At 51.8% G+C, this 21,994-nt stretch overlaps 10 protein-coding genes across 10 annotated transcripts; 4 read left to right on the top strand and 6 right to left on the bottom strand.

Moving 5' to 3' along the window:
* Window positions 1–149: 149 nt before the first annotated feature.
* On the top strand, window positions 150–2,966 carry BJY04DRAFT_84975 (uncharacterized protein). Its single transcript, XM_073721178.1, has 4 exons — window positions 150–408; window positions 470–969; window positions 1,016–1,180; window positions 1,229–2,966. The coding sequence occupies exons 2-4, from the start codon at window positions 880–882 to the stop codon at window positions 2,840–2,842; spliced, it is 1,869 nt and encodes a 622-aa protein (XP_073569839.1). The 5' UTR covers window positions 150–408; window positions 470–879; the 3' UTR covers window positions 2,843–2,966.
* BJY04DRAFT_84969 (uncharacterized protein) lies at window positions 2,927–4,063 on the bottom strand. The gene has a single exon (XM_073721177.1). It carries the CDS (start codon window positions 3,891–3,893, stop codon window positions 3,090–3,092), a length of 804 nt encoding a protein of 267 aa, XP_073569838.1. The 5' UTR covers window positions 3,894–4,063; the 3' UTR covers window positions 2,927–3,089.
* Window positions 4,064–4,258: 195 nt separating this feature from the next.
* ura6 (uridylate kinase ura6) lies at window positions 4,259–5,409 on the top strand. Its single transcript, XM_073711753.1, has one exon. It carries the CDS (start codon window positions 4,615–4,617, stop codon window positions 5,269–5,271), a length of 657 nt encoding a protein of 218 aa, XP_073569837.1. The 5' UTR covers window positions 4,259–4,614; the 3' UTR covers window positions 5,272–5,409.
* Window positions 5,410–5,411: 2 nt separating this feature from the next.
* Window positions 5,412–6,941, bottom strand: BJY04DRAFT_192227 (PCI domain protein). The gene is made up of 2 exons (XM_073711752.1): window positions 6,649–6,941; window positions 5,412–6,596 (listed from the first exon to the last, which is right to left on the bottom strand). The coding sequence occupies exons 1-2, from the start codon at window positions 6,890–6,892 to the stop codon at window positions 5,473–5,475; spliced, it is 1,368 nt and encodes a 455-aa protein (XP_073569836.1). The 5' UTR covers window positions 6,893–6,941; the 3' UTR covers window positions 5,412–5,472.
* Window positions 6,942–7,103: 162 nt separating this feature from the next.
* Window positions 7,104–8,054, bottom strand: BJY04DRAFT_192225 (uncharacterized protein). Its single transcript, XM_073711751.1, has 3 exons — window positions 7,813–8,054; window positions 7,680–7,756; window positions 7,104–7,633 (listed from the first exon to the last, which is right to left on the bottom strand). Exons 1-3 carry the CDS (start codon window positions 7,922–7,924, stop codon window positions 7,214–7,216), a joined length of 609 nt encoding a protein of 202 aa, XP_073569835.1. The 5' UTR covers window positions 7,925–8,054; the 3' UTR covers window positions 7,104–7,213.
* A 209-nt stretch (window positions 8,055–8,263) lies between these two features.
* BJY04DRAFT_192224 (PaaI family thioesterase) lies at window positions 8,264–9,144 on the top strand. Its single transcript, XM_073711750.1, has one exon. It carries the CDS (start codon window positions 8,424–8,426, stop codon window positions 9,069–9,071), a length of 648 nt encoding a protein of 215 aa, XP_073569834.1. The 5' UTR covers window positions 8,264–8,423; the 3' UTR covers window positions 9,072–9,144.
* Window position 9,145: 1 nt separating this feature from the next.
* BJY04DRAFT_192222 (thioesterase family protein) lies at window positions 9,146–10,365 on the bottom strand. Its single transcript, XM_073711749.1, has 2 exons — window positions 10,125–10,365; window positions 9,146–10,066 (listed from the first exon to the last, which is right to left on the bottom strand). Exons 1-2 carry the CDS (start codon window positions 10,234–10,236, stop codon window positions 9,150–9,152), a joined length of 1,029 nt encoding a protein of 342 aa, XP_073569833.1. The 5' UTR covers window positions 10,237–10,365; the 3' UTR covers window positions 9,146–9,149.
* BJY04DRAFT_84902 (putative alpha,alpha-trehalose phosphate synthase subunit TPS3) lies at window positions 10,320–13,519 on the bottom strand. Its single transcript, XM_073721176.1, has 3 exons — window positions 13,384–13,519; window positions 10,630–13,325; window positions 10,320–10,569 (listed from the first exon to the last, which is right to left on the bottom strand). The coding sequence occupies exons 1-3, from the start codon at window positions 13,404–13,406 to the stop codon at window positions 10,508–10,510; spliced, it is 2,781 nt and encodes a 926-aa protein (XP_073569832.1). The 5' UTR covers window positions 13,407–13,519; the 3' UTR covers window positions 10,320–10,507.
* A 926-nt stretch (window positions 13,520–14,445) lies between these two features.
* On the bottom strand, window positions 14,446–16,392 carry BJY04DRAFT_208303 (C2H2 zinc finger protein; the record flags this gene model as incomplete). Its single annotated transcript, XM_073713972.1, has 1 exon — window positions 14,446–16,392. The coding sequence occupies one exon, from the start codon at window positions 16,390–16,392 to the stop codon at window positions 14,446–14,448; it is 1,947 nt and encodes a 648-aa protein (XP_073569831.1).
* Window positions 16,393–19,636: 3,244 nt separating this feature from the next.
* BJY04DRAFT_84800 (uncharacterized protein) lies at window positions 19,637–21,684 on the top strand. Its single transcript, XM_073721174.1, has 4 exons — window positions 19,637–19,920; window positions 19,969–20,368; window positions 20,434–20,904; window positions 20,957–21,684. Exons 1-4 carry the CDS (start codon window positions 19,880–19,882, stop codon window positions 21,479–21,481), a joined length of 1,437 nt encoding a protein of 478 aa, XP_073569830.1. The 5' UTR covers window positions 19,637–19,879; the 3' UTR covers window positions 21,482–21,684.
* Window positions 21,685–21,994: the final 310 nt, after the last annotated feature.

The following is a 21,994-nucleotide window of genomic DNA, read 5'->3' as shown; positions in this document are numbered from 1 at the left end:
GGCAGAATAAAACGGAATGACACAGAATGACAGCCAGCGACGCTAGGATTGAGCTTGATCGAGATATGGTTGCGGAGTGGATCACTTCGCCATGTGAGGCTGCGATGTCGCAATCTGGCCATCTCGAATAATATCCCATTCTCGAGTCTGCTCCAGCTCAACAGCCCCTGTCTTCCTTCAACATTCAACAAGAGCTGAAACAGCTGGACGTTTGATCTATCTGCTGACCAAAGCAATCCGACACGCTCCGCAAATTTTCACGATGGCTGGCACGAGTGTGGACACCTCCACGAGGCCTCCTACGTACGAGGCCGACGGGGTCATAGTTTCGCAGATCTTGTGGCTGGCTTGCTTTCAACAAACGGACTCGCCAAACACACTCAGATCATGCTATGTACTATGTACTCCGTACGTGTATGCTCGAGCTTTACCCCTGACTTGGTCAACGTGTACTAAATAGCACCTGCAGTCCCCGCTGTCAGTTCTTTTGATGTCTGGCAGCGATGATGCTCCACCGAGGATGTTGCCAAGAGGGCCCGCCCCATTGGATCGTCAGCTTCCATATCAGCGCTTGCGTTGTCACTGGCTCTCTTTGCTTGCCGAGATTGCCTCCTCGCCAGGCTTGCGAGCGGCGAGCGCTGACTCGGGAATCCTAGCCATTTCTCCTTTTTTTGACATCTTCGATATTCTTTACAACTGGCAGCCGTGGTTCACTCCTGACGAACTGCCGAGAGTCGTCGTTTTCTTGTCTTCTATCGACCCTCGGTATAGAGCTGATTCTGGGCGGACCACACTTGATGAGCTGGCCGTCTTGAGTGGTCTTTTCGAGTTTCGAATCTATATCTACCAAGAAGGTCGCTTCCTAGCCGCTCTTTCAAAATGCTGTTCACCTCGATCTTGCTGTCGCTTGCCTTCGGCCGCGCCTTTGGGAACGCTGGGGACGATGATGATTTAATGTCCTTTGTCACGGTACGAGCTGCAGCCATCGCGATGTTCCCCTTACTAACGTCTGCAGCTACCAAAAGTGCGGGCTTTGAAGTTCGACGTCTCCTACACCAACAGAGACGCCGTAGCTCCGGGGTACTGGTTCGTTGCGCCGTACGGAGTTATCGAACCCGAAGAACCTACCAAGCAATGGATGCCGTATCAAGTAGGACCCCACATATATGATCAAGATGGAGTATGTGCCTACACCGTGAAGCGTAAGCTCGGACTGACAATCGTATAGATTCTCATCTGGACCGGGTCCACCCAGTTTGATAATCGTGGTGTTTTCGATTTCAAAGCTGCCGACAACATCAATGACGATCCGCATGTTTCATTTATCTTGCAGCACCAGTACCATGATGATGGTACGGACAAGGGGTATGGATATGTTTTAAACCAGAATTATGAGCAGGAGTCCAAAGTGGGTGTTGTCAACGACCTTAGCGCCTTTAACATGCACGAGTTCAACATTCTCGACGGCGGAAAGTCTGCACTTGCTTGTCTCTACAAGTCCGAGTATACCGACCTAGCCGCGCTGGGACGCCCCGACGACCACAGCTGGATTATTGCTGGCGGCCTGCTGGAGCTCGATACCACAACCAGCGAGGTTCTGTTTGAATGGAGCTCTTTCAACAATGTTCTGGTTAATGAATCAGTGAAGATCTACCCCGATACACCTGCCTCTGACCGACCGGGCTGGGATTATATCCATGTGAACTCTGTCGACAAGAACTCAGTCGGAGATTATCTCCTATCTGCACGATTCGCAAGCACGCTCTACTATATTTCCAAAGAAGGCGAAATTGCTTGGCGGCTAGGCGGGAAACTCAATGACTTTGACATGGACTTCAAATTCTCTAAGCAACATCATGCGCGATTTGTAAAATCAAACGCGACGCACCATCTCATTTCCTTTCTGAACAACGCGTCGGACGAATTAGAGGCCGAGGAGGACGTCTCGTCCGCTCTATATGTGCAGCTCGATACTACCTCCTCTCCGATGACAGCTCGCGTAGTCAAGCGCATCAATCGACCAGACGGAGCCTTGACTCGGTTACGCGGAAACGTACAGACACTACCCAACGGCAATACCTTTGTTGGTTGGAGTGAACGCGGCTACCATAGTGAGCATGATCCAGAGGGAAATCTTCTAATGGAAGCAAAGTTCGTCTCGACACGACTTTCTTCGTACCGATCATACAAATTTCCCTTTGTTGGCCGGCCAAAGACACCACCAGACGTAGTCGCCTCCGTGTACGGCACGGACGAGACAGATTTGACCACTATCTACTATGTAAGCTGGAACGGTGCTACTGAAGTCGCGTCATGGAACTTCTATGCGCGGACTTCAGAGGAGTCCGCACCGATACTTGTTGGACACACTGAAAAGACCGATTTCGAGACGATGTACATCACAAAGGGGTATTTTGATTGGGTCTCCGTTGAGGCACTGGACAAAAACGGTAACCATCTCAGCAAGTCAGATGTCCACCGAACAAAAATCCCAGACAACTGGCAACTCGTCGGGTTCAAGAGCGAAACCAACCCTAACCCGGTGGACCCAGCGGCTCCAGAACCAGCGCATGAAGAAGAGGAAGGGGATATGGGGGAAATGGAAATGGATATGGGAAATACAGGGGAGTCTCACCTTAATCCAGAAGAAGCAGCCAAAGCGGTTGCTCAGGCGTATGAGATGGTCCGGGGCGTGGGCGGTCTTTTGATCTTCATTTTGATGGCCTGTTCGCTGGCTGGTGTTTTGGCAGGCGTCTATTACTACCTTCGAAGACGTCGGACGAGATCGTATCATGAGGTTCCGTCGGATGAGGCAGAAAGGCAACCGATGGCATCTAGCTAGTCAGTTTGTCCAACTTCATTTCCGTATTATGACTTATGTACATACCACCTTCCGCGAATAGACGGCTCCGTGTTTGAGGTTTCATGTACTAGCATGACCTGCTGTTCGAAGAGAGCAAAAAACCATAAAATTGAAAAACTGTACGACTGTGCTTCGCGAATTCCCAACGACTCAACTCCGAAAGAATTCATGTGCCATGTTAATGTCAGGTTCTTCATGCCGTGTTTCTAATCGAACCTCCTCCGGACTAAGTGAAAACGAGCGTCAGAACTCTGATCGCCTTCGGATTCCCACCAGCCAACTGCCTGGCCAACCTCTCATCCTCACGCATCTGCAACACAATCGGATCCATCAACTTTTCCTCAAGTTGCCTTTGGGCCTTGCGCACAACCTCCTTTGGAAACTGCTTGGTCCTAAGTCTCACCCTCGCGAAATCCAGCGCTCCCACCCCGTTCTCCTTCTCCTTCTTCTCGGCTTTGCCTTTTGCTTTTTGAAAAGCCAGAATAGGCAGGGACCACGCTTCGCCAAGTTCGAGAGAAATAGGCGCATCGTGGACACTCACGTCGATGTGGACGACTTTCAAAGCTGAGAAGTTGTTAACGACCCGTTCGCACAGCGAGTACCAATTCCTGTCTCCTCTGAACTTGAAGTCGCGGAACGCGGTGAGGGTTGGCTCGTTGTACATCATATGTTTGAGTTCAATGTGTTGGATGACGGCTTGAGCTTGTTTCGGTGCGTTTTTGAGGAATAGTGCAACGCACTTGGGCGAAGAGAAGACGAATTGGGTGCACTCGTAGAGGAGGCAGATTGTCTCGACGTATGACTTTTTAGACACAAATGGGATGGAAAGCTGGGCTGCGTGCTTGTGTGGACTTCCATGGTGCATGAGGCAGCCCAACATTTGGCTTTGGGGCTTGCGAGGTGGGATTTGCTGGTGTTTGAGTTCGTAGTGAGGACGGGGTTCGTGCGAGAAGTAACGGGTGATTAGGACTCGAAGAGGAGAAAAAAGATAGCTGTAAATCTGGTTGCGTATCTCGGGAGGGAGATCCATTGTGGAGAGTTTGAGGATGTAGTTGGAGAGTATAGAGATGATGATGATGAGAATTGAATCTGAAGATGAGGCGGGATGAAGAAGAAACCTATCCTGAAGATAAAACAGAATCGATTGATAGGATAGGTAGTTTAGTGTAAGAGGGTATGAGTTGATGTGAGTGAGAGATTATACACCTTGAGAGTGAGTAGTATAGACAACTTGAACAGACCAGTGTTTATAGATACGTATTGTAACGTTGTAACAGAAATACAGTCACTAGCCACAGCGGGCAACCCTGAATACTAGTAGTAGTGCTCCGTAGTAAAATCCACAGCTCCCAAGCTCTCCAGCCCTGTCACAGCAAGCTTCACCTCTCTTTTTACCTTTCTTGTCCCTCTGCCTCACCACGCACGCGTGCATTTCTCATGTCGATCCACCACCATCTCCGCCGCCCCTATTCCACCTCTCCCTCCCCTCGCCCTTCTCAACCTCACCCTCACCCTCACCCTCCTCAATCCTCTACCCAATACAGCCGCTCCAACTTCAAAATCCTCCCATTCCTCTCCATCATTGCCATTGGCACCGCCTCTTACGTCCTACTGGCTAGATCCCGCGCCGCCGCCCGTCAAGCTGCAAGGTCAAACCCGCAGTAACTCTTTACCCCGCCACACCACATCCTCAACCTAAACTCTCAATCTTTACCAATATACATCCACAACAATTATCAAACCTCTCCAAAATGGCATCGGACCAAAAGACTCCCCGCTTTTCCCCGGCCGAAACAACCGTCGTCTTCCTCCTCGGCGGGCCCGGCTCTGGCAAGGGAACCCAATCTTCCAACCTCGTGCGCGATTATGGCTTCGTCCATCTATCGGCCGGCGACCTCCTTCGCGCCGAGCAAATCCGCCCCGGCTCCCAGTACGGTGAACTAATCAAGTCGTATATCCGCGATGGGCAAATCGTGCCCATGGAAATCACCGTCGCGCTGCTCTCAAACGCAATGGCCGATACACTCGCCGAACAAGCCGCGTCCGGCAAAGCGAAGAACGAAAAGGCTCGGTTCTTGATCGACGGGTTCCCACGTAAACTCGACCAGGCTGTGTTCTTTGAGGAGACCGTCTGCCCGAGTGAGTTTACGCTGTTTTTGGACTGTAGCGAGGAGGTTATGGAAAAGAGGCTTTTGAAGAGGGGTGAGACCAGTGGTAGAGACGATGATAATGCGGAGTCGATTCGCAAGCGGTTTAGGGTTTTCGTGGAGACGAGTATGCCTGTCGTGGATGAGTTTGAGAAGCAGGATAAAGTGATTAAGGTGCAAGCGACGGGGACGGTGGAGGAGGTGTATGAGCGGATTCAGGATGGGTTTGAGAAGAGAGGCGTCCGGCCTTCTTCTTTTTAGACTTGCTTATTTTGTAGTATTTGGAGGGTATGTAATTAAGTGATTTCAATGTAGGCGTACATATTGGTACAGAGTAGACTAGAGAACCGATCTTGGAAGGGATTGAAGTTACGAATCGTGTTTATTCAGATCTAGAACCAATGAACTTTGAATAGTCATTACATTTTATCTCATCAGTTTTTGCGTTGTGTTGTTTCATGCCTACTCCGCAGTAACCTCCTGAGGCGCACGGCGGCGCTCAGGCAGAGCCTTGCTACCTTTGTCTGTCTTCTCCTCTGTAGGAACCTGTGCCGCGGCAGCAGCTTCCCGCACAAATCGCTCCCGCTCACTGCGAATGACTCCAAGCACGTTCTCGAGACTTCGGCGCCATACCATCAGACGGCCCTGCACTTCAGCCCACTGCTTCTCGCCAAAGACGCGGTAGGTGGCGCGGTGGACGAGGAATTCGGAGCGAAGCTGCGAGAGCTTGCCCTCGACGAGACCGGCACGGATGGTGTCAATAACCCACTTTTCGACCTCCTCTTGCGGCACACGCAGGGATAAAGCAATCGTCTCGTATGACAGGGAGCGGGCGTTAGGGCCTGTGGTTGTAGTGGCGGCCGCGGCGAGCGAGGCCAGGGTGAGAAGGCGGATCTTGGTCTGCAGGGCGTCGGCGTGAGGGGTCAAGGCGTTGTTGGGTAGGATGTTGGCAACGGGAGTGGTGGAGATGAAGTCCTCGTAGGCGTCGAGGGTGTCGGCAGTGAAGATTTCGAGCAACTCAAAGAGAGCAGCGTCGCTGGACCGCAGGGCCTGGACGGCATCGGCAGCGGTCAAAGGAGTGAAGTCGAAGACAGCGGGGTGGGTGAGGGCCGATGTCAGAGCACGTACGGCGAGGTCGCGGGCGGCGGGAGAGGATGCTTCAGCAGGGGGGATCGTCTGGAGGGCCTCAACAACGTGGCTCTGGGCCCAGTCGAGATCGCCGGCAGTCTGAGCGGCATCGGCAATGGCCAGGTGCAGGCGGCGCGCCTCATCATCATCCAATTCCCAGGCGGAACGCCATTTGGGCAGCTGTGCGGTCAATTGAGGCTTAAGAGCATCGAAAGCGGCGGAGGAGCCTGACTGGCGGATAACAGCGACAACGGCCAAGAGAACATGGAATCGGCTAGAGTCGGTGGGAGCAAGAGTGTTGAAGATGGTGGACAGAATGGCAATAGAGAGGGACGCGCCGAAATGGGGGGATGAGGCGACGGGCTTAGAGAGATATGAGCAGATGCGGGATAGGAACATGTCAGGGTCGGAGGCCTGCTGGACGAGATGGATAAGGAGGTTGTAGGCGGGTGTGATTTCTGTCTCCGTCAGTATGTACATCCGGGTTTCCTAACTGATAGCGAAGCGCACCCTTCTCCGGCGCCGTGTTTAGGACGGTCGCCGCACCGACCAGCTTCTTCAAGACTTCATCCCGCTTGCTCTGATCGATCTGGGTATCATTCTGTTCCTGCTCGCGGAGGGGCTGCAGCAGCGGGGCGAGCTCGGTCTGGACGGTGGTGCTGTCGGGGGTGAGGGCGTCGAGGTAGGCAGCAAATTCCTCGGCAAGTTCGGAGAAAGAGCCCTCAATCAAGAGGGTAGTTGCAGGAGCGGGCATGGCGGGTGATTATGGGAAAAGGGAGAGGAGGAGGAAGTCAAAGAAGTCGAGTCTGGGTTGAGATGATTTGATTTTGGCGGTGGAGAAATTTCTGTGGGATCAGGTCTTGGCACTCGTTGCTGCCAACTGAGGCTTGCAGGCTATCTATGCACGAAGATCTACATCATCCAGTACTTTTACTACTACTTCACTTCTACTTAGGATCTCTTAGTATCATGCAGGCTGTTATTGGTATACGCTCATTATCATCATCATCATGATGCTAGTCTCCAATATTCTTTTCCTTTCTCAACAATTCAGTTACTTATCCAGCACTCACTCCTACAGCATCGCAAAAGCAGCAACCACCACGGTCGCAAACACGCTCAATCCATAGTTTTGCATCAGGCGCATGGCACCGTCAGTCGGCTCAGGGTCCTCGCTGGAATCGGTAGTTGTTGGCTCACTCTCGTTCTGGTTCTCCTCGTTGCTGTCGTTGCTGTCGTTGTCGGAGGAGCTAGTCTCGGTGGGCAGAGTGGTCGAGGTACTCGTGGTTGAGGTGGCAGTGTCGGGAGCAGAGGCGTTCAGGGTACCGCACTCGGCGAGACCGGCCTTGCACTCCTCATCGCCGTCCTGAGTGTTGGAACGTCCAATGCACTGACCGTAGTTCTCCTGGCAGACATAGAAGGGGATGGTGACCTGGTAAGGCGCCACATTGGCCTCGGTACCATTGGAGCAGGTGCAGGTGAATTCAAGAGTGGACTACACAGTTAGCGACTGGGAAAATTTCGGGTCGCGAAAATCATACCGGTTCGCAACGGTTGACGCTGGCCGAGCCACCGCAGATCTTGGGGCACGAATTACGCTGACCAAGACACCATGATGCTATTTGTTGTTAGGACAGAATGGCATATATTTTAAAAAGAGTGGAAAATACCTACATCGAGTTTGAGGGGTGACCTGGTTCAGATCGAAGCCGGCTGGGATGGTCCAGTTCGATTGGGCAAGGCTGGAGGCGGCCAACGAGAGGAAGATCGCGGTAGCGAAGATCATCGTGAGTGAGTAACTCGAATATTATTAGATTATGAGATCAGAGAGAGAAAACTGAGAAATCGATTCTGCCTGCAGAAGAATTGGAGGTCGCACGCGTGAAGCTATGGAAAAGAAAATGGGGGGAATGAGGGCGACCAAGGGGTAAACAAGTAATAAATAGTCTGACAGGTTTCTTTCAATCAATTTCCAGGGAAGCAGCGGATTCCATCCCTCTAGGGTATACTGCACTAATCACGTTCGTGGCTAGCTACTAGTGGTTTCTGAAGACAGTAGTATACTAGTTAGTATCTATCTAATCATTAATGTTTATCTCCTCCGTAGCTACTAGCTAGTGCATTCGTTCTCTCTATAGTATTACGATATTTATCTCGCTCTACGAGCCGAGGTAAGCTTCTCCACCATCTTCAACAGGTTAAAGCACCCTTAATCTCCCCCCCAAGAATCCAGCAGAAATTACAGAAAGTCAGAAACCAGGGCAATCAAAGAAAAGCAAAAACAAATGCCCACCAATCAACTTCTCACCTGCAAAGACTCCTACTATGTCTCAATTCCAACCTACTCCCGCCACCCCAAACCAGCCACCGGCGAGGACGGTTTCTTCGCGCAAACCCTCTCCACCACCCTCACCATCCCGACCGTGCTCACCTACCGCCTGAAGAATCTCCAATCCCCGCTTCTCTCCCAGCCTCCTCAATGGCCGTCCCCAACAGCCGTCGCCGAGCTTATTCCCGTTCCCGGCGCCGATCTAGTCATGCTTCTGAACTTGGCTAAGCCTGGGATTTGCGGACACCCGGATACGGCCCATGGCGGGGTTCTTGCGACGGTTATCGACGAGGCGATGAGTTTGGGGGTCACCCTCTATGCGCCGGAGGCTGGGGAGGGTTATACTATCTCACATGGTGGCACTACTGCTGCCGGTACTGCTGTTGCAGGTAGCAGAATCCGGTCGAAAATGTTCACAGCGCAATTGGATGTTCGGTATAAGAATCCTGTGTCGGTGCCCGGGCGCATTGAAGTGAGGGTCAAGGTGCTTGCGAAACAAGGGAAAAAGGTCTGGGTCAGGGCACAGGTTGTCCAAGAGAATGCGATTATGGTTGATGCGATGGCGTTTTGGCTGTTGACTGTGCCCGTGAAAAGTATTTTGTAGATACGGCTATTGATTGCACAAACGCCTACTAAAATATATAGACTATACATTTGTACATATAGAGTCTATCTATTATGTCTAAATCCGCGCTCGCTTCCCAATATTTCGACTAGCACTCACCACCAGCCCAATCTGCGTGCTCAGCGCAACAATCTCCTTCTTCGCATTCAATATCGTGACATCTAGATCCGTCCGGCCATTGCACACCTCCTTGGTCACAACTCGGCTGTACAACCACTCCTCCCCGTTCTCGGGAAGCCTCTTCTTCAGATCGATACTCAGCGTCACCGTCGGAAACCAGTACTTCGCTGTCGGCCCCTTCCCACCACTCTCTGCATCCGCTCCGGACGCGATCGCATCAAACACATCAAGTGCCATGGGGAACATATCCGTCAGAAAGATAACCCCCTCATTGCTCCACCGCGTCACCTTTCCCTCAGGCCTGAGTCGCGCCCACTGGTCACCTATACCATTCTGTCGCAAGTTTCTCTTCTCCACAGGGTCGATATTGTAGAGCTCGACTTGCGTTGTCGCCCGCCGAAACTCGCTAAACGGCGGATCAAGCTTCGCCCAGTGTCCGTCTCTTCCTGTCTCTGCTAGGTTTATGAAATCAACTTCCCCGCCAGCCTCTGAACCCGGTGCAACTTTCGGAAACAACTCCCAATCCGTCTTCGATGAAACACCCACCTCCGCGCTTGCGGGGCTAACAGTGATGTAGCCCGCGACTTTCACTTCCATCCCCTCTTCCCCTTCTTGCTCGGCCTTGTTCGGGTCCTTGGCCTGGAGGAGCTCAACATGTAGCGAGCTCGTCCTCTTCCCGAGTTTCGTATCATTAACTCGTAGCGTTGCGGGCCCTGAAGCCGTGCGTCGGAGGAAGGTCAAGTGCATTGAGATTGGGGTCGCCGGTTCGCCTTTGTATAGATCCGGGTGGGCGAACGCGAAGTGCACGAGGGCGAGGCGGTAGAGGACCGCGCTCGTGTAGCCGCCATGAGGAACTGTTTTCTTTCATCAATATTATGGTTGAGCGCGGAGAAGAGAAATGGTATTCAGCACCTGTTCCGATGCAGAAGGCGTCTTGGAGAAATGCGGAGTAGAGGTTGTTGCCGGAAGGGGTTACATTAACGGCCGCTTCGAATTCGGGGCCATGGGCAGGAGGGGCAGTCATTGTCGGGGGGAAAAAGGATAAATAGTAGGTCTACAATTGACTTCGAGAAATGGAGTTATGGTTGAGTGGTGTTCTCATGGGAAAAGGTCATGCAGCAACTTTATCCTTTATTCCTATCGGGGGTTGACAGACCTCGGCTCGTCTGCTGCCGAGCGTTGGGTCACTCGGTTACAGTCTCATTATTATTGCTCGGAGCACGTTGCATAAACACGCTATTAATACTCAGGCCATCTGTGTGCGTCGTGAAAGAACATCTATCTCATGCCATTATTTACGCTGAAACGCCTTGACCGGTCGACGTCTTCGCCAGTCTCTCTAGACAAGTCAAAACTCCTGCATATATCATGTTAGCAGTTAATCCGGCCGTAGATCAGGACAGCAACATTAACATACCTGCAACTCCCTGTGTCAAGGTAGCCCTCGCCTCCGTGCTCCTCGACCCCAGTGTAACGGTCATCGCGTAGCCGACCGCATGCGCACTCTCTAATTTGTTCGCCCACCGGAAGACAGGCTCGTCATCACGGCTGTCGCCGATGGCCAACAATAGGTCTGGCCGACCGGCACCGTCGGCTTCCTTGAGGCATGACCTCCATGCTAGTTCCGCTGCTGAGGCCTTGTTCGTGCTTGTTACCTCGACGACTAGGACACCGTCAACCAAGACAGCGTGCACACCTTGGTTGGCGCACGCATCATTGATGTGATCTGCACACTCCGAGGCCAACCGGCATGCCGCTGGACGATCCTCAGCAACTTCATAGTGGAAAACGAGTGAGCAGTGGCGTTGTTCAATCCAGCTGCCCTCCGTGCGCTGCTGGTAGTACTCAAGAATCTGTTTCACCGCAGGCTTCCAAGAATCGGTCTGCGTCTGGTCCGTCAACTTCGACCACGTCTCCGAATATGGCTCGCGAACGAAGCAGCCGTTCTCTGCAATCAAACCTAGCCCTGAAACCAGGCGGAACAGCCTCTCCAGCTCTTCAGGCATACGCGCGCTCATCACGTATACCACATTCTTGGGGTCCTCCGTCAGATCAGCCAGAGTCGTGATGGCCCGCTGAGGTGTGGTAACAATGATGCTCTTGGGGGATCCCCAAGATGCCAAGGTACCCTCGTAGTCTAAGATAATAAGTCGTCGGTTTGATTTTTTGTACCTCTCTTCGAGTTTGCTCATCGAAAGACGAGGAACAGCCATAATTTCCCGGGAGGACTGTTCGTGCCAGACACGACTTAGCGTCTCGCTGAAAGATTTCACCCAGTTGGAGGTAGAGTTCTGTAGTACTGATTGGTGAAGCTGCTTCCATACTCTCTGGCGCTCCTCTTCGCTGCGCGAAAGGGCAGTGTGAATAGCGTCGGCGCACTGGTGGTAGTCCCAAGGGTTGACAAGGAGCGCACGATTGCCGAATACGGATGCGCTCCCGGTGAACTCACTAAGGATCAATGAGCCGTACTTTTGGGAGCCGTATTTTCCGTCCTGGCAGTAAACAAACTCGTGGCTTGTCAAATTCATGCCTTCACGCAGACTCGTAATCATCATTCCGTCGGCAACAGAGATCAAAGCAAGGTACTGAGGGAATGCAAGGTCTTGCTTCAGGAAAACCAAGGGCTGATGCGCAAGCGTCGAGTGTGTGGAGTTGATTCGCATGACAATGTCAGATATCATGGCTTCAAGCTCTGGCTGTTCCGTCGTACTTGTTGCAACCTGGATCAAGACGACCTTCTCACGCCACTCGGGGTGGGTGTTGAGGAAGAGCTCGTAACTCAGTAGTTTCTGACGAATACCGCGCACTTGGTCAATCTTGTCACGGGCCACAATAAGTCTCTTGCCCGCGTAGCGGTCTGAGATCGTCTTGATCCACTGCTCGACATCCGCTGCCTTGCGGCGCTTATCCCATGACAAAGGATCGATACCAATGGGGAACTTGGTCACGTTGACGAACCGATCCTCCAACTGAAGACCGTCATTGGTCGCTTCAACGCTGAGAATTCGACTGCACGTCTGGAGGAAGTGTCGGCAGTATTCATCTGTCTGAAACCCGACGAGATTTGCCCCAAGCATACCCTCAAGAAGTTCCTTGCGGGGTGCGAGGCAGCGGAATACCTCCGAGGATGGAAAGGCAACATGAAGGAAGAATCCGATCTGAGCGTCGGGAAGGAGTTTCCGCAGCATTGCGGGGACGAGAAGCAAATGGTAGTCTTGGACCCAGACGGTATCGCCGCGCCTCCAATTCCGCGCAATACGGTCTGCAAAGACTTGGTTAAGCTTGACATAGTAGACCCACGAGTGGTCCTCGTACGCCTTGCTCTTTGGATTGTCGGGAATCTGGTAGTGGAATACCGGCCAGAGGATCGTCTTGCAGAAATGTGTGTAGTGTCCGTCAAAGTCACTGTCATTAACATCAACCGTCAAACAGTCGTACTCCCCCTCCAGCTTCTCTGAAATTGCGCTCTTGGTCAAATCGGTCAAGGCATCAGTCGGCATCCCCAGCGTGCCAACCCACACCTTGTCTTCCAACTGTCCACTCTCAGCCGCCGAGCGCACGGCATTGCGCAGACCCCCATTGCCTTGTTCTGCCGTTGTGATAGTCCATTCATTTTCCGAGAATGAAGGTTTTCGATTATGAGCACGGGAAGAAGGCTTCCGCAGGTGCTTGGCTGGAGGCTGCGAAGTCGGTTGAGCCTCTTTTGCAGGAGGAGCATCTGCTGATAACGGATCCTGATGTCTAAGAATTGAGGGAGATGCCAAAAATGCCGACTGGGGTTTAGGCTGGTTCAATGCCGTTCTGACGCCCCATGCGGGTGAGTGGGCCTCGCTTTCCCTTAACTGTTCATAGTCGTAGGTACCTGGAGTAGGGAATGGGTATTCCGACTGATGCTTGTTAGTCTTCGCGATGTCAGTCGTGAAGATTCTCTCATGGTCCGTGGTTGCACCCGGAGTGAGTCCAGGTTTAGTCTCGTTGCGCCTCTCAAACAGACTAACTGCAGAAGGCGGTGCAGCTGCCACGGATTCAGGTGTCTGTGTATTGGGTATTGACGCTGGCGGGGGAGCTGATGGGGAGTCTGGACGGCGGAAGCTGACTGTGTAAGGGAGAAACCTAAGTAATAATGCATTAGCAAGCAAGGCCGGTGGGAGTTAGCGGATAGGGCGTTTACAAGGAAGCTATGTAGACCGTCATGGTGAGTGGGGCGAAGGTAGGTGAGCACCCAAGGTAAGGGAATTAAGGCTGAGAGAGGAGGTAGCAAGCACGACTGAGTACTCCGGTTTAGGAATAGGAATTTTGATGAGCTGTACAGAAGAAATAAATACTGAGCGTGAGTGAGTGGCGGTTGAGGAGCGAAGGAGGGGATCAAAAGAGGTACGTAGGTACGGTGTTGGGTATTTTTCCTTCTGAAGTGTCGGGACTCATCGATACGTCATTATTGAAGCAGAGAGCAGCAGCCCAACAGCAAAGAGGTTGAAAAAAGCTGGAATCGTCGCTGGGTCCAGCCAAGTTGATTCAATAATTTCTTGATTTTGTAGAGCCAGTTTCAGGCTGAGTCTTTTCTCCCTTTTCTCCCCGGTACAGATCCCGTCAATCACTGACATTCATTCTCTTCCAGAGCTATCCAGAATTGTCCTCCCCCCATGCTACCTATTCTACCTAGGCTTCTGTCCCCCGCCCCTCCTTGGTCTATACAACATCCCAAAAAAAATCAAAAAAATCCACGGTCCACCTCTCTCTGACAGCCAAGCTTCTACGAACTCAACAGTTTAAAGATGAATTGATGCAGAAAGTAGTAGGAGGTAGTATATTCGACCATGTATCATGCTAGAAACAACAAAACAACAAAGAGCCCTCCACTTTACGAATGCACGATAAGGACCATCAAGAAGCAGGTGATATCACAATCCACAAACATGTAGTGACGAAAACGAAACTCTCTGGAAACCTTGCACAACTGCCAGTGTCGGGAATATTACACTTTCGAAATGAGACGTTATTTCAGGGAGAGGTTTGTAGCTAGAAACGACAACCCCAGCGAAACAGAGGAGCATTGTGTCATTGATGGCATCAAGAAAACAACAAGGTAAGAACACATATAGGAAGGATATATCGTGGCGCAAAGTAAAACAGTAAGCATTTAAGAACGTATTAGGTCACGGCCAGTTCCCTAGACACCAGTCAAGAGAAGGCGGTTGAGTAGTAATATAGAAGACAAAAGTTCATCGATGCTTCACCGTTGTATGCCTGCCTCAATTGAAGCCTGTGTCACACCAGAATTAGGCGTCGGCAAAGGGTTCACATTTGATGATGACACCTGCGCCCTAAGTGCCGCTACCTCCGACCTGAGACCGCTCAACTCGTCGTGTACAGATCGAATATACTCCCAGAGCTTCTCCTCTCGATCGCGTTGTTGGTCGAGTAGGCTGGCATCGTGAGAAAGATGTATATTGTTAGTCGGCGAGGTTTCGGGAATCGATTTTGATGAAAGCGGTCCAAGCCCACCATGATTGTTCGAATGGCTATGCGACGGGGTGTGTTTGGCTGCTGCCCCAGGCGGCTGCACGGAGCTCTGCGAATGAAGGGAAAAGCGAGGCTCTGATGATCCTAGGCCCGGCGGCGGGGGAAGCTGGGGTGCGCCAGGCTGGGGTGGTGGAAGGCCTGGTCTACTGTACGGCTGCTGGGAGAATGCGTGGGAGATGCTGGGAGAGTGAGCGCGATGATGAAGCTGTAGGTTGTTGTCTGGCCCGTGGCCAATTTGATGAGAAGATAGGGCATTTGGCGATAGTGGCTTCGGACTTTCTGTCATGTTTGGTGGCGCATAGACTGACGGGCCGGATGTTTGGGCTGTCGCAGGAAATGCTATGGTGCCGGGCTGTGATATGGGAGAAGGAGAGCCACTAGAACCGCCATGGCTTGGTGGGGGGGGGAAAAGACCTCCAGGCGACGGTCTGCTCGCGGCAATTGGAGGATATGTGTTCGTTTGACGCGCTTGATAACTACTCACACTGTTCGAACGGGGAATGGAATCGGTGGGTATGTCGTTCCTCTTGATACTGGGCATATTGAATCGCCGTTCATCTTCCTCGTCCATACGTTCCGGTTCAGCATAGACAAGACCATCCATAGCGTCTTCTGCGCCAGCAGTAGCGTCGCCATAATCGTCCTCGCCAGCAAAGCTTCCCATGCTCGCTCTGCGCCCGGCACAGCCACCCTGGCCCTTGTTGTGGCGCGCAAGGGCGTCACCGCGAGCAAATCGTCGTCCGCACTTGGGGCATATATGGGGTCTTTCGCCGGTGTGGAGCTTCTGATGCCGTTTGAGATCATGGAGACGCCGGAAACGCGAGTGACAGGTTGTGCAGACAAATGGCTTTTCTTGGCTATGTGTAAGCAAGTGACTTTTGAGATTGTGGTGCCTGGTGAACTCCGTATGGCAGTAGGGGCATTTATGCTTCTTGGCAGATGGAGACCGCTGGCCGGCCTTGTTGAGACCTGAGCTGGGCAAGCTGAGACCACGCCGTGGGTCGTTGAACCCCCCTGTAGGCATCGGGTATGAGAAAGCCTTATTACTGTTGTCTTGGTGTAAGTCACTGTCATCACGATGGCGTGGACGCTCGCCGTCTTGGGAGATGGAGTCTTCTATTGGCCCGGGACTCGCTACTGTTGAGCTGTTCATCAGGGATGTACCATTGTCGGAGGGGTGAAAGGCCGGCTCGGCTGCTTCTCCTGTAATGGGGTGATGGTCCACCTGCATTTGATCAGCATGCAGAGCCAATGAGTCGCCGATCGAGCCTGGATGTTGTTTTTCGCTAGCACCAAGAGCTTCTCGTGCTACCTGCGAGCTGTTCTGTTCGACCTCTCTGATAGGCTCGAGCGGTCGGTCCGCGGAGCTAGAATCTACAACGCTTGTCGACATCGTGGGCAACGACTCTTTGGATCGCGAAACGTTCAGCCCTGCGCTAGCGATAGAAGTAAGGTTCGAGTCCGGCCGAGTTTGTTTCAAAAAGGCAATCGATTCCGAAGGGCTCGAGGTTATCGGGTTTGACGATGCGGGCACAGGACTTGAGATGGAGACGGGCTCGTTGCTCGATGGCATCAATGCAGCCATATGTAACGGATCTTTCACGCTACTCTTATGAGATCGATGGAAATATGGAGGAGCTGCGAGAACTGAAATCATGTTAGCTGGATGGGGGTCCGTCTCTTGGCTCGGTGTGAAGTTATGGGTGCGAGGTTGATGCACATTGACTGGATAAGCTTATCAAAGACAACAGATTGGTGATATGCAACGAAAAAGAACTGGATGAGGAAGAGTCGAGGGTTGACATGAAATGGAGGAAGTGCTTCAGAGAGGCGCTGTCGCGTGGGGCGCTCACCAAAATCCGAGTGTGGCGCAAGCTGACGGGGAGTTCAGCCTCCGTAACGTCTGGTCAGACAGGTGGGCCCAAGAGACAAGGTCTTGCGAAAGAGTAAAAATAGCGAATCAGCCTTGCAAGGAGAATCGGGATGCTTTTCTCTCCACTCGGTCAGAGCGTGTTGTAGGTTCAACCCATCGGATGAGAAGGGATCTAGGATCGGGGCAGGTGCGCGGCGAGATCGGGATGTTCGACTAGGCTACCGAGCAGGGTACAAGTCGAGACAAGCGGCGGTCAAGAGGGCAGCTTTGCGACTCTCCGTCCCTGAATCGCCATTAGATTGTTAGATTGTGAGCCAAAAAGGGCGGTCAATTCCGAGGGGGGAAGAGTGTGAGGCTGGAGTTTGGGGGAGATGTTGGGAAAGGTAACTATGTGTGCCTAGACAAGGACAGGAAGCTCGCCGGATGAACAACAGGAATGTACAAGCCAAAAACAGGGAGAATTACAGTATCTTGACGGGGCCGAAAGACGCAAGAGAAACAGCAGTTGAAACTGGTGGTGAGCTGAAAGGCATGGATTGAAACCCGATGCAACGATAGTACGCAGGTAGGACCTGGAGGCCGGAACGGGCTGTTTGGGTCGAGGCAGGATGGGCCTGTGTCGGGTAGTTTGCAGGTAATGGTCAAGCGCAAAGAAGGGGTAAATGGAAGGTTGATGGATAGCACTGGAGCAAGATACAGGTGCGGGAGCAGTAATGGATGATTATGGCGGGCTCAAATCAAGCTCTGGCGCGTAAGTAAAGGAAGAAAAGAAGAGCGATGGGCTGGTGCAGGATGGAGGTCAGAGTTGCAGGTTGAAGTCGAACACGAGGAAACGAGGCAGGAAGTGGCTGGAGTCCCATGGCGTAATACACTCCCGTAACAAAATTACGGGCGGCTCTGCACCTCTCGGCCCTGTCAGCAGCTCCATCCGGTGAAAAACATGGTACACGCTGTAGGTAGTAGTATCATTCCAGCCAGGAACAGAATACAAGATGACTTGACATTCGATTAAATGCTTGACAAGCACATTCAGTCTGGGACTTCTAGGTACTGTCCGGTATATGATGGCGAATGCTTGTTACTTATTAGACTGTGACCTGTCTCCAGCTCTAGGGCCCAGCTGAACGGCCTCAATCTCATGGTCTTAGTTTCAGACAGGAATTACTACTACCTAGGAGTACTGGATTTAACGAGCATGGGAAGCACCTACCTCGGTAGTGGTACTACCTAGTATCGGTGGAGCCGTCGATACATCACAGATGCATCAGGCCAGTTAAATCACAGTCTGGCCTGTATGACAGTCTTGAGCGAAACAGGGAAGTAAGAATGAGACGGTGTTTGATGCTGCCAGTTACTTAAACTCGAATCGTGGCTGGCGCCTGGTTGGTTATACTCTGGGGATGGTGGCTGAGCGGGGCTGTGTACGGAGTGCTCAGTACAGTATTGCCATCATGCAAGAACCCGTTTCTGCTACAATCTCTCAAATCTCCTCAGTGATAGGTCGAGGTTGAATGAACTCTAGTGAGCCCTGTGAGGAGCACGGCTCGTTATATTGTTCCCCGACCGGGCATCTGACCAAGTGATCAGACAGTCGTCTATAGGTCGCTCGGGTATTGATTGGGATTGACAGGAGAGAGATTATTTCCCCCGCAAAGAACAAACAACAAACTGCTAAGGAAGTAAGTATCGAGTACCCGCGCGGTTCTTAACGTGGACATGCGGCATTGGGCCATTGGCTTCCAAGACTATAGCCCAGTCGGCTCATCAGTATAGGAGCCAGCATGTTCAAGCAGGGTCAAATGTCTGAATTCCCATCTGGCACGAGTCTGGAGTGACTGAGCGAGTTGTGACGATAGTCACCTGGGCATTTGAAAAGAGAACCATGTCAAAAAAGAGAGGGGGTGGTGTGCGCTGAAAGTCCTCCCTACTCCGGCTTCTGCAGTCTCTTACTGCCTGAGGCATCAATCCCACCTCTCTCACAGCCTCCAGCCATTTCATAAGTTACATAACTAATCCTCTAAGGAAGAGTCAAAATCAAGGTCGCTCCTCGTTAGTAATTTTCAACTGTCCGAATATCGTCCTCATAATCTATAAGTATATATACTCCAGAAGTACCCAGTCTATCTTTAGATTCTATCAGCAACCCAGAGGCGGCAGGCCAGATGGGCTCACCCCTCCACGATGGCCAGCGTTTCTGTATGCTGTATGGTTGGTTGGTGACAGGAGGCGATCAATCCCGGCGCTAAGCAAGGGCATCGAACAACCATTCCACAGCGCTCATTCGCTGCTTGAGTGACAGACTTGCATCAAAAGCGTGAAGACCAAGAAGTTAAATTGGCTAGCTTTCGGAAGTCCCCACTGTGATAGACCAGGGCTGCTGCTCTAGTCTTGAGTCGCCCGTCCACTCACGTCCCTGCCTGACCTCGTCTCCCTAGCAGTTTGCCCGTCTGGCCGTGTTCCTGGCCAACTATCGACTTTGGCTTCATCCAATCGTCAGCCGTGTTCTGGTTTCGCTGCATATTGCTGGGCGCTTACCTGCCATTTCTCACGGGTCCACGGCCGATGAGATACTGCTGTTCGAGATGACCCCTCCCCACTAGCTGCGAGGGTGTGACTGCCGCCCATCATAGATAATCGCTGCAGTCACGCCGCTCGCAAGCATTTCCGCTGCTTCTCCTTCGTCTCTCCTCTTGCTCTCACTCGCAACAATCATTTCTGGGTTTGACCACTGGTCTGTATCTTGGTCAAGACAGCGCAGGGTTCGCCGCTCTATCTCCAAGATCATCAAACGCAGGCCGGTTATGAGAAAATCGGACAGAACCGAAGTCTATCTGAAGCAGGTTCGTGTTCGAGGGATTTTCTGTACGAGCCGAAGCTGACAATGCCACAGAAATCAGCTTTTTGAGTCGCAACGACCGTTCTATCAAAACAGGTGCGTCGAGACTGGACTGTTGAGTCTTCCCATCCCTCGAGTCTCACCCACACCGTAAGCTTACTGCGTGCGATTCCGTAATTAACAATGTTCTGTCAGTGCATAGAGTTGTTGTGCGACACTATACGACACGACTTTTATAGAACGAAGCTATATAGCTCGACTTGGTCTCACGATTATACGATTTACACGCTTTGGATACTCATCGCCTACTGTCGAGCAAAAAAAAAAAACCATAAAAGAAGGAACATATAAGCAAGGCTGAGAGCTGGCTCTCATCAATATTCTGCTCATCTTCTCCCAGCCACATTCCCGTTGCGGCATTGCATTATAGACCCGATGTCCATCTCTAGTGACAGCCAAGACAACTCGCCTCAGACGTACGAGCCGACCTCCCCGAGAGAATTTGTCAGTGGTAACAATAGAAGATCAATGGCATCCTCACCGCAGCCCGCGTCATTTGCGGCCCAGCAGACTTCTGAGACGGCGGCCGCGCCGTTAAAGAGCCCTCGGTCTGCTAGATTTGCTGAAGCAACTGCAATCCACTCGCCTACCGCTGCGGAGAGCAACAGATCCCCATTTGCAGACCCTCCGAGTCAGACTCAAAACCCGCCTGATGTCTCCGATGTTGGGTTCGGATACGTGAATGCTCAAGATCCCACACAACATGTGCCTCATCATGCTGCTCCGGCCTCCCCACTCAAAAGTGCACTGAAAGTGCCCGGAACACCAGCTCGCACCTTGAACCCCTTGAGCCCAACCTTCCGGGAAGAGTTTGCCCTAGAAAAGCAAGAGAAGCAAGCAGAGAAGATGAATGCGAAAGACTTGGTATGTCATGAGTATCACACTGGCCCATTATCCCCGCATACTAATGAACCTTTTGTGGATGCTAGGCTATCAAAGTCCGCGTTCGAGTAGCCAAGATCTTCCTTCGTTTCGTCAGTTTCGGTTGTAGTATAATCATCCTGGCCATACTCGCTACCACTCTAACAATCTTCCACGCGACCAAGAATCTGCCTTCAAGGAGCGGCACGACTCCTTGGGCCGTCGGGACTAACCCATGGCCACAGTATCTGCTCCTAGCAACTGCTTGCTTGTCGTTACTTTCCTGTCTAGTCGTTTTCTGGACTTGGAAGAAGCGCGGCCACAAGCGTGCTGAGAAGGTTGCTGTATACTACTCCATTTTCTCTGTGGGTTTCTTCGGATTTACACTCATTTTGTGGGTTGTTGTCAGCGCAATTTATCAGCATTCGAAGTCAAATGGAAATGGTCAGGATATGTGGGGTTGGTCATGCAAGACCGGCAACCAGAGGGCGACAGTATACGCCAACGACATTGACTACCCACTGCTGTGCCGCTTGCAGGTGAGTCTTGAAGATACTCCCAATCTCTTGACTCTATTCTAATCCTCATCAGGACTGGGGTCTCGTTTGCGCTGTTATCGAAGTTGTAATTGAGGTCTTGATCATTCTGATCTACGCCGTTGTCTTCTATCGATTCTGGTCCAAACGCAAGCTCGCCAAATCCATGGATCGTCGGGACAAGGCTCGATCGGACTTGTACCTGGCCCAACTACGCCTTCAGTCAGCCCCCAACACTCCAGGCTTCCCATACAGCCCCAAGTCACCTTGGGTTTCAACAACAATGAAGGACCCTTACTCCTCGGCCGAGAAGGGAGAGATGACGCCTACACAATTTGCCACTCCTATCTCACCAACAAGGCCCCAAGCGACCTTCCAACTCCAGCCGCCCCCTATCCGCGTGCAGAACGCCACACCCAAGACGGAACAGGGAGAATTCTCTCCCTCTGCTCCTACACAGTCTCCTCCTCAAGATCACATGGGTGCTGCACCGGGGGAGCGGACCTACGAAGCTGTGCCGATTCCCGGAGCTTACGCCAGCCCGATGACACCAAGCTTTCCTCAAGGAGTCCGTCAGTAGTCAGTCCCGTTGAGAGCCTAGAAGCACTCGATGCAAAAGCTACAGGGAACCCCTCGAGTCAAAGCATGGCTTAACCAGCCTGTCAATGCCCGGGAATCAACTGAGTTTGAACCACTAAACGCACTTTGTATATTCTGGAGTTTTAGGTTGGAACTTGGACCAGGCGTATATATTTGTTTTCCTTCATACCCCAAATCGAATCGAAGCCTAACTGGACTTGGGCGAACCCCAATATACTACAATCTACTTAATACCTTTCTTACTTGCTTTCTTCTGTCTTGTTTATGTGTATTTGTTGTTCATCAACGAAGACTGATTGATCAAGGAGAATCAAACATCACTACTCCGTTCTTTTCATGTTTCATGTTTTATGTCTATGTCTGTCTCTACGTTGACTCTGCATGTTTACAGAGCTATACCACTAAGCAAGTAAGGTCTAAAGACAGTACTAAAACCTGTCCGTCGTCTTAGTTCTTTCATGTGCTGTAGTTGAGTAGGTGGTAATTGCCTGAC

The sequence above is a fragment of the Aspergillus karnatakaensis genome, assembly GCF_047715665.1.
Source record: "Aspergillus karnatakaensis strain CBS 102800 unplaced genomic scaffold BJY04scaffold_33, whole genome shotgun sequence".
Taxonomy (NCBI): Eukaryota; Fungi; Ascomycota; class Eurotiomycetes; order Eurotiales; family Aspergillaceae; genus Aspergillus; species Aspergillus karnatakaensis.
Note: the sequence above shows the minus strand (reverse complement) of the source record. Positions and strands in the feature narration are given on the sequence as shown.

Excerpts from the sequence above, each read along its gene's own strand:
- BJY04DRAFT_84975 (XM_073721178.1), top strand. The coding sequence starts at position 880 with ATGCTGTTCACCTCGATCTTGCTGTCGCTTGCCTTCGGCCGCGCCTTT. Across the intron at positions 970-1,015 it reads ATTTAATGTCCTTTGTCACG|CTACCAAAAGTGCGGGCTTT; the intron begins GTACGAGCTGCA and ends TAACGTCTGCAG. Across the intron at positions 1,181-1,228 it reads ACATATATGATCAAGATGGA|ATTCTCATCTGGACCGGGTC; the intron begins GTATGTGCCTAC and ends ACAATCGTATAG.
- BJY04DRAFT_84969 (XM_073721177.1), bottom strand. The coding sequence starts at position 3,893 with ATGGATCTCCCTCCCGAGATACGCAACCAGATTTACAGCTATCTTTTT.
- ura6 (XM_073711753.1), top strand. The coding sequence starts at position 4,615 with ATGGCATCGGACCAAAAGACTCCCCGCTTTTCCCCGGCCGAAACAACC.
- BJY04DRAFT_192227 (XM_073711752.1), bottom strand. The coding sequence starts at position 6,892 with ATGCCCGCTCCTGCAACTACCCTCTTGATTGAGGGCTCTTTCTCCGAA. Across the intron at positions 6,597-6,648 it reads AAACACGGCGCCGGAGAAGG|AAATCACACCCGCCTACAAC; the intron begins GTGCGCTTCGCT and ends TGACGGAGACAG.
- BJY04DRAFT_192225 (XM_073711751.1), bottom strand. The coding sequence starts at position 7,924 with ATGATCTTCGCTACCGCGATCTTCCTCTCGTTGGCCGCCTCCAGCCTT. Across the intron at positions 7,757-7,812 it reads GGTCACCCCTCAAACTCGAT|CATCATGGTGTCTTGGTCAG; the intron begins GTAGGTATTTTC and ends AACAACAAATAG. Across the intron at positions 7,634-7,679 it reads GCGTCAACCGTTGCGAACCG|TCCACTCTTGAATTCACCTG; the intron begins GTATGATTTTCG and ends CTAACTGTGTAG.
- BJY04DRAFT_192224 (XM_073711750.1), top strand. The coding sequence starts at position 8,424 with ATGCCCACCAATCAACTTCTCACCTGCAAAGACTCCTACTATGTCTCA.
- BJY04DRAFT_192222 (XM_073711749.1), bottom strand. The coding sequence starts at position 10,236 with ATGACTGCCCCTCCTGCCCATGGCCCCGAATTCGAAGCGGCCGTTAAT. Across the intron at positions 10,067-10,124 it reads CGCCTTCTGCATCGGAACAG|TTCCTCATGGCGGCTACACG; the intron begins GTGCTGAATACC and ends GAAAGAAAACAG.
- BJY04DRAFT_84902 (XM_073721176.1), bottom strand. The coding sequence starts at position 13,406 with ATGACGGTCTACATAGCTTCCTT. Across the intron at positions 13,326-13,383 it reads ACGGTCTACATAGCTTCCTT|GTTTCTCCCTTACACAGTCA; the intron begins GTAAACGCCCTA and ends ATTATTACTTAG. Across the intron at positions 10,570-10,629 it reads CTTGACACAGGGAGTTGCAG|GAGTTTTGACTTGTCTAGAG; the intron begins GTATGTTAATGT and ends TGATATATGCAG.
- BJY04DRAFT_84800 (XM_073721174.1), top strand. The coding sequence starts at position 19,880 with ATGTCCATCTCTAGTGACAGCCAAGACAACTCGCCTCAGAC. Across the intron at positions 19,921-19,968 it reads CAAGACAACTCGCCTCAGAC|ATCAATGGCATCCTCACCGC; the intron begins GTACGAGCCGAC and ends TAACAATAGAAG. Across the intron at positions 20,905-20,956 it reads CACTGCTGTGCCGCTTGCAG|GACTGGGGTCTCGTTTGCGC; the intron begins GTGAGTCTTGAA and ends AATCCTCATCAG.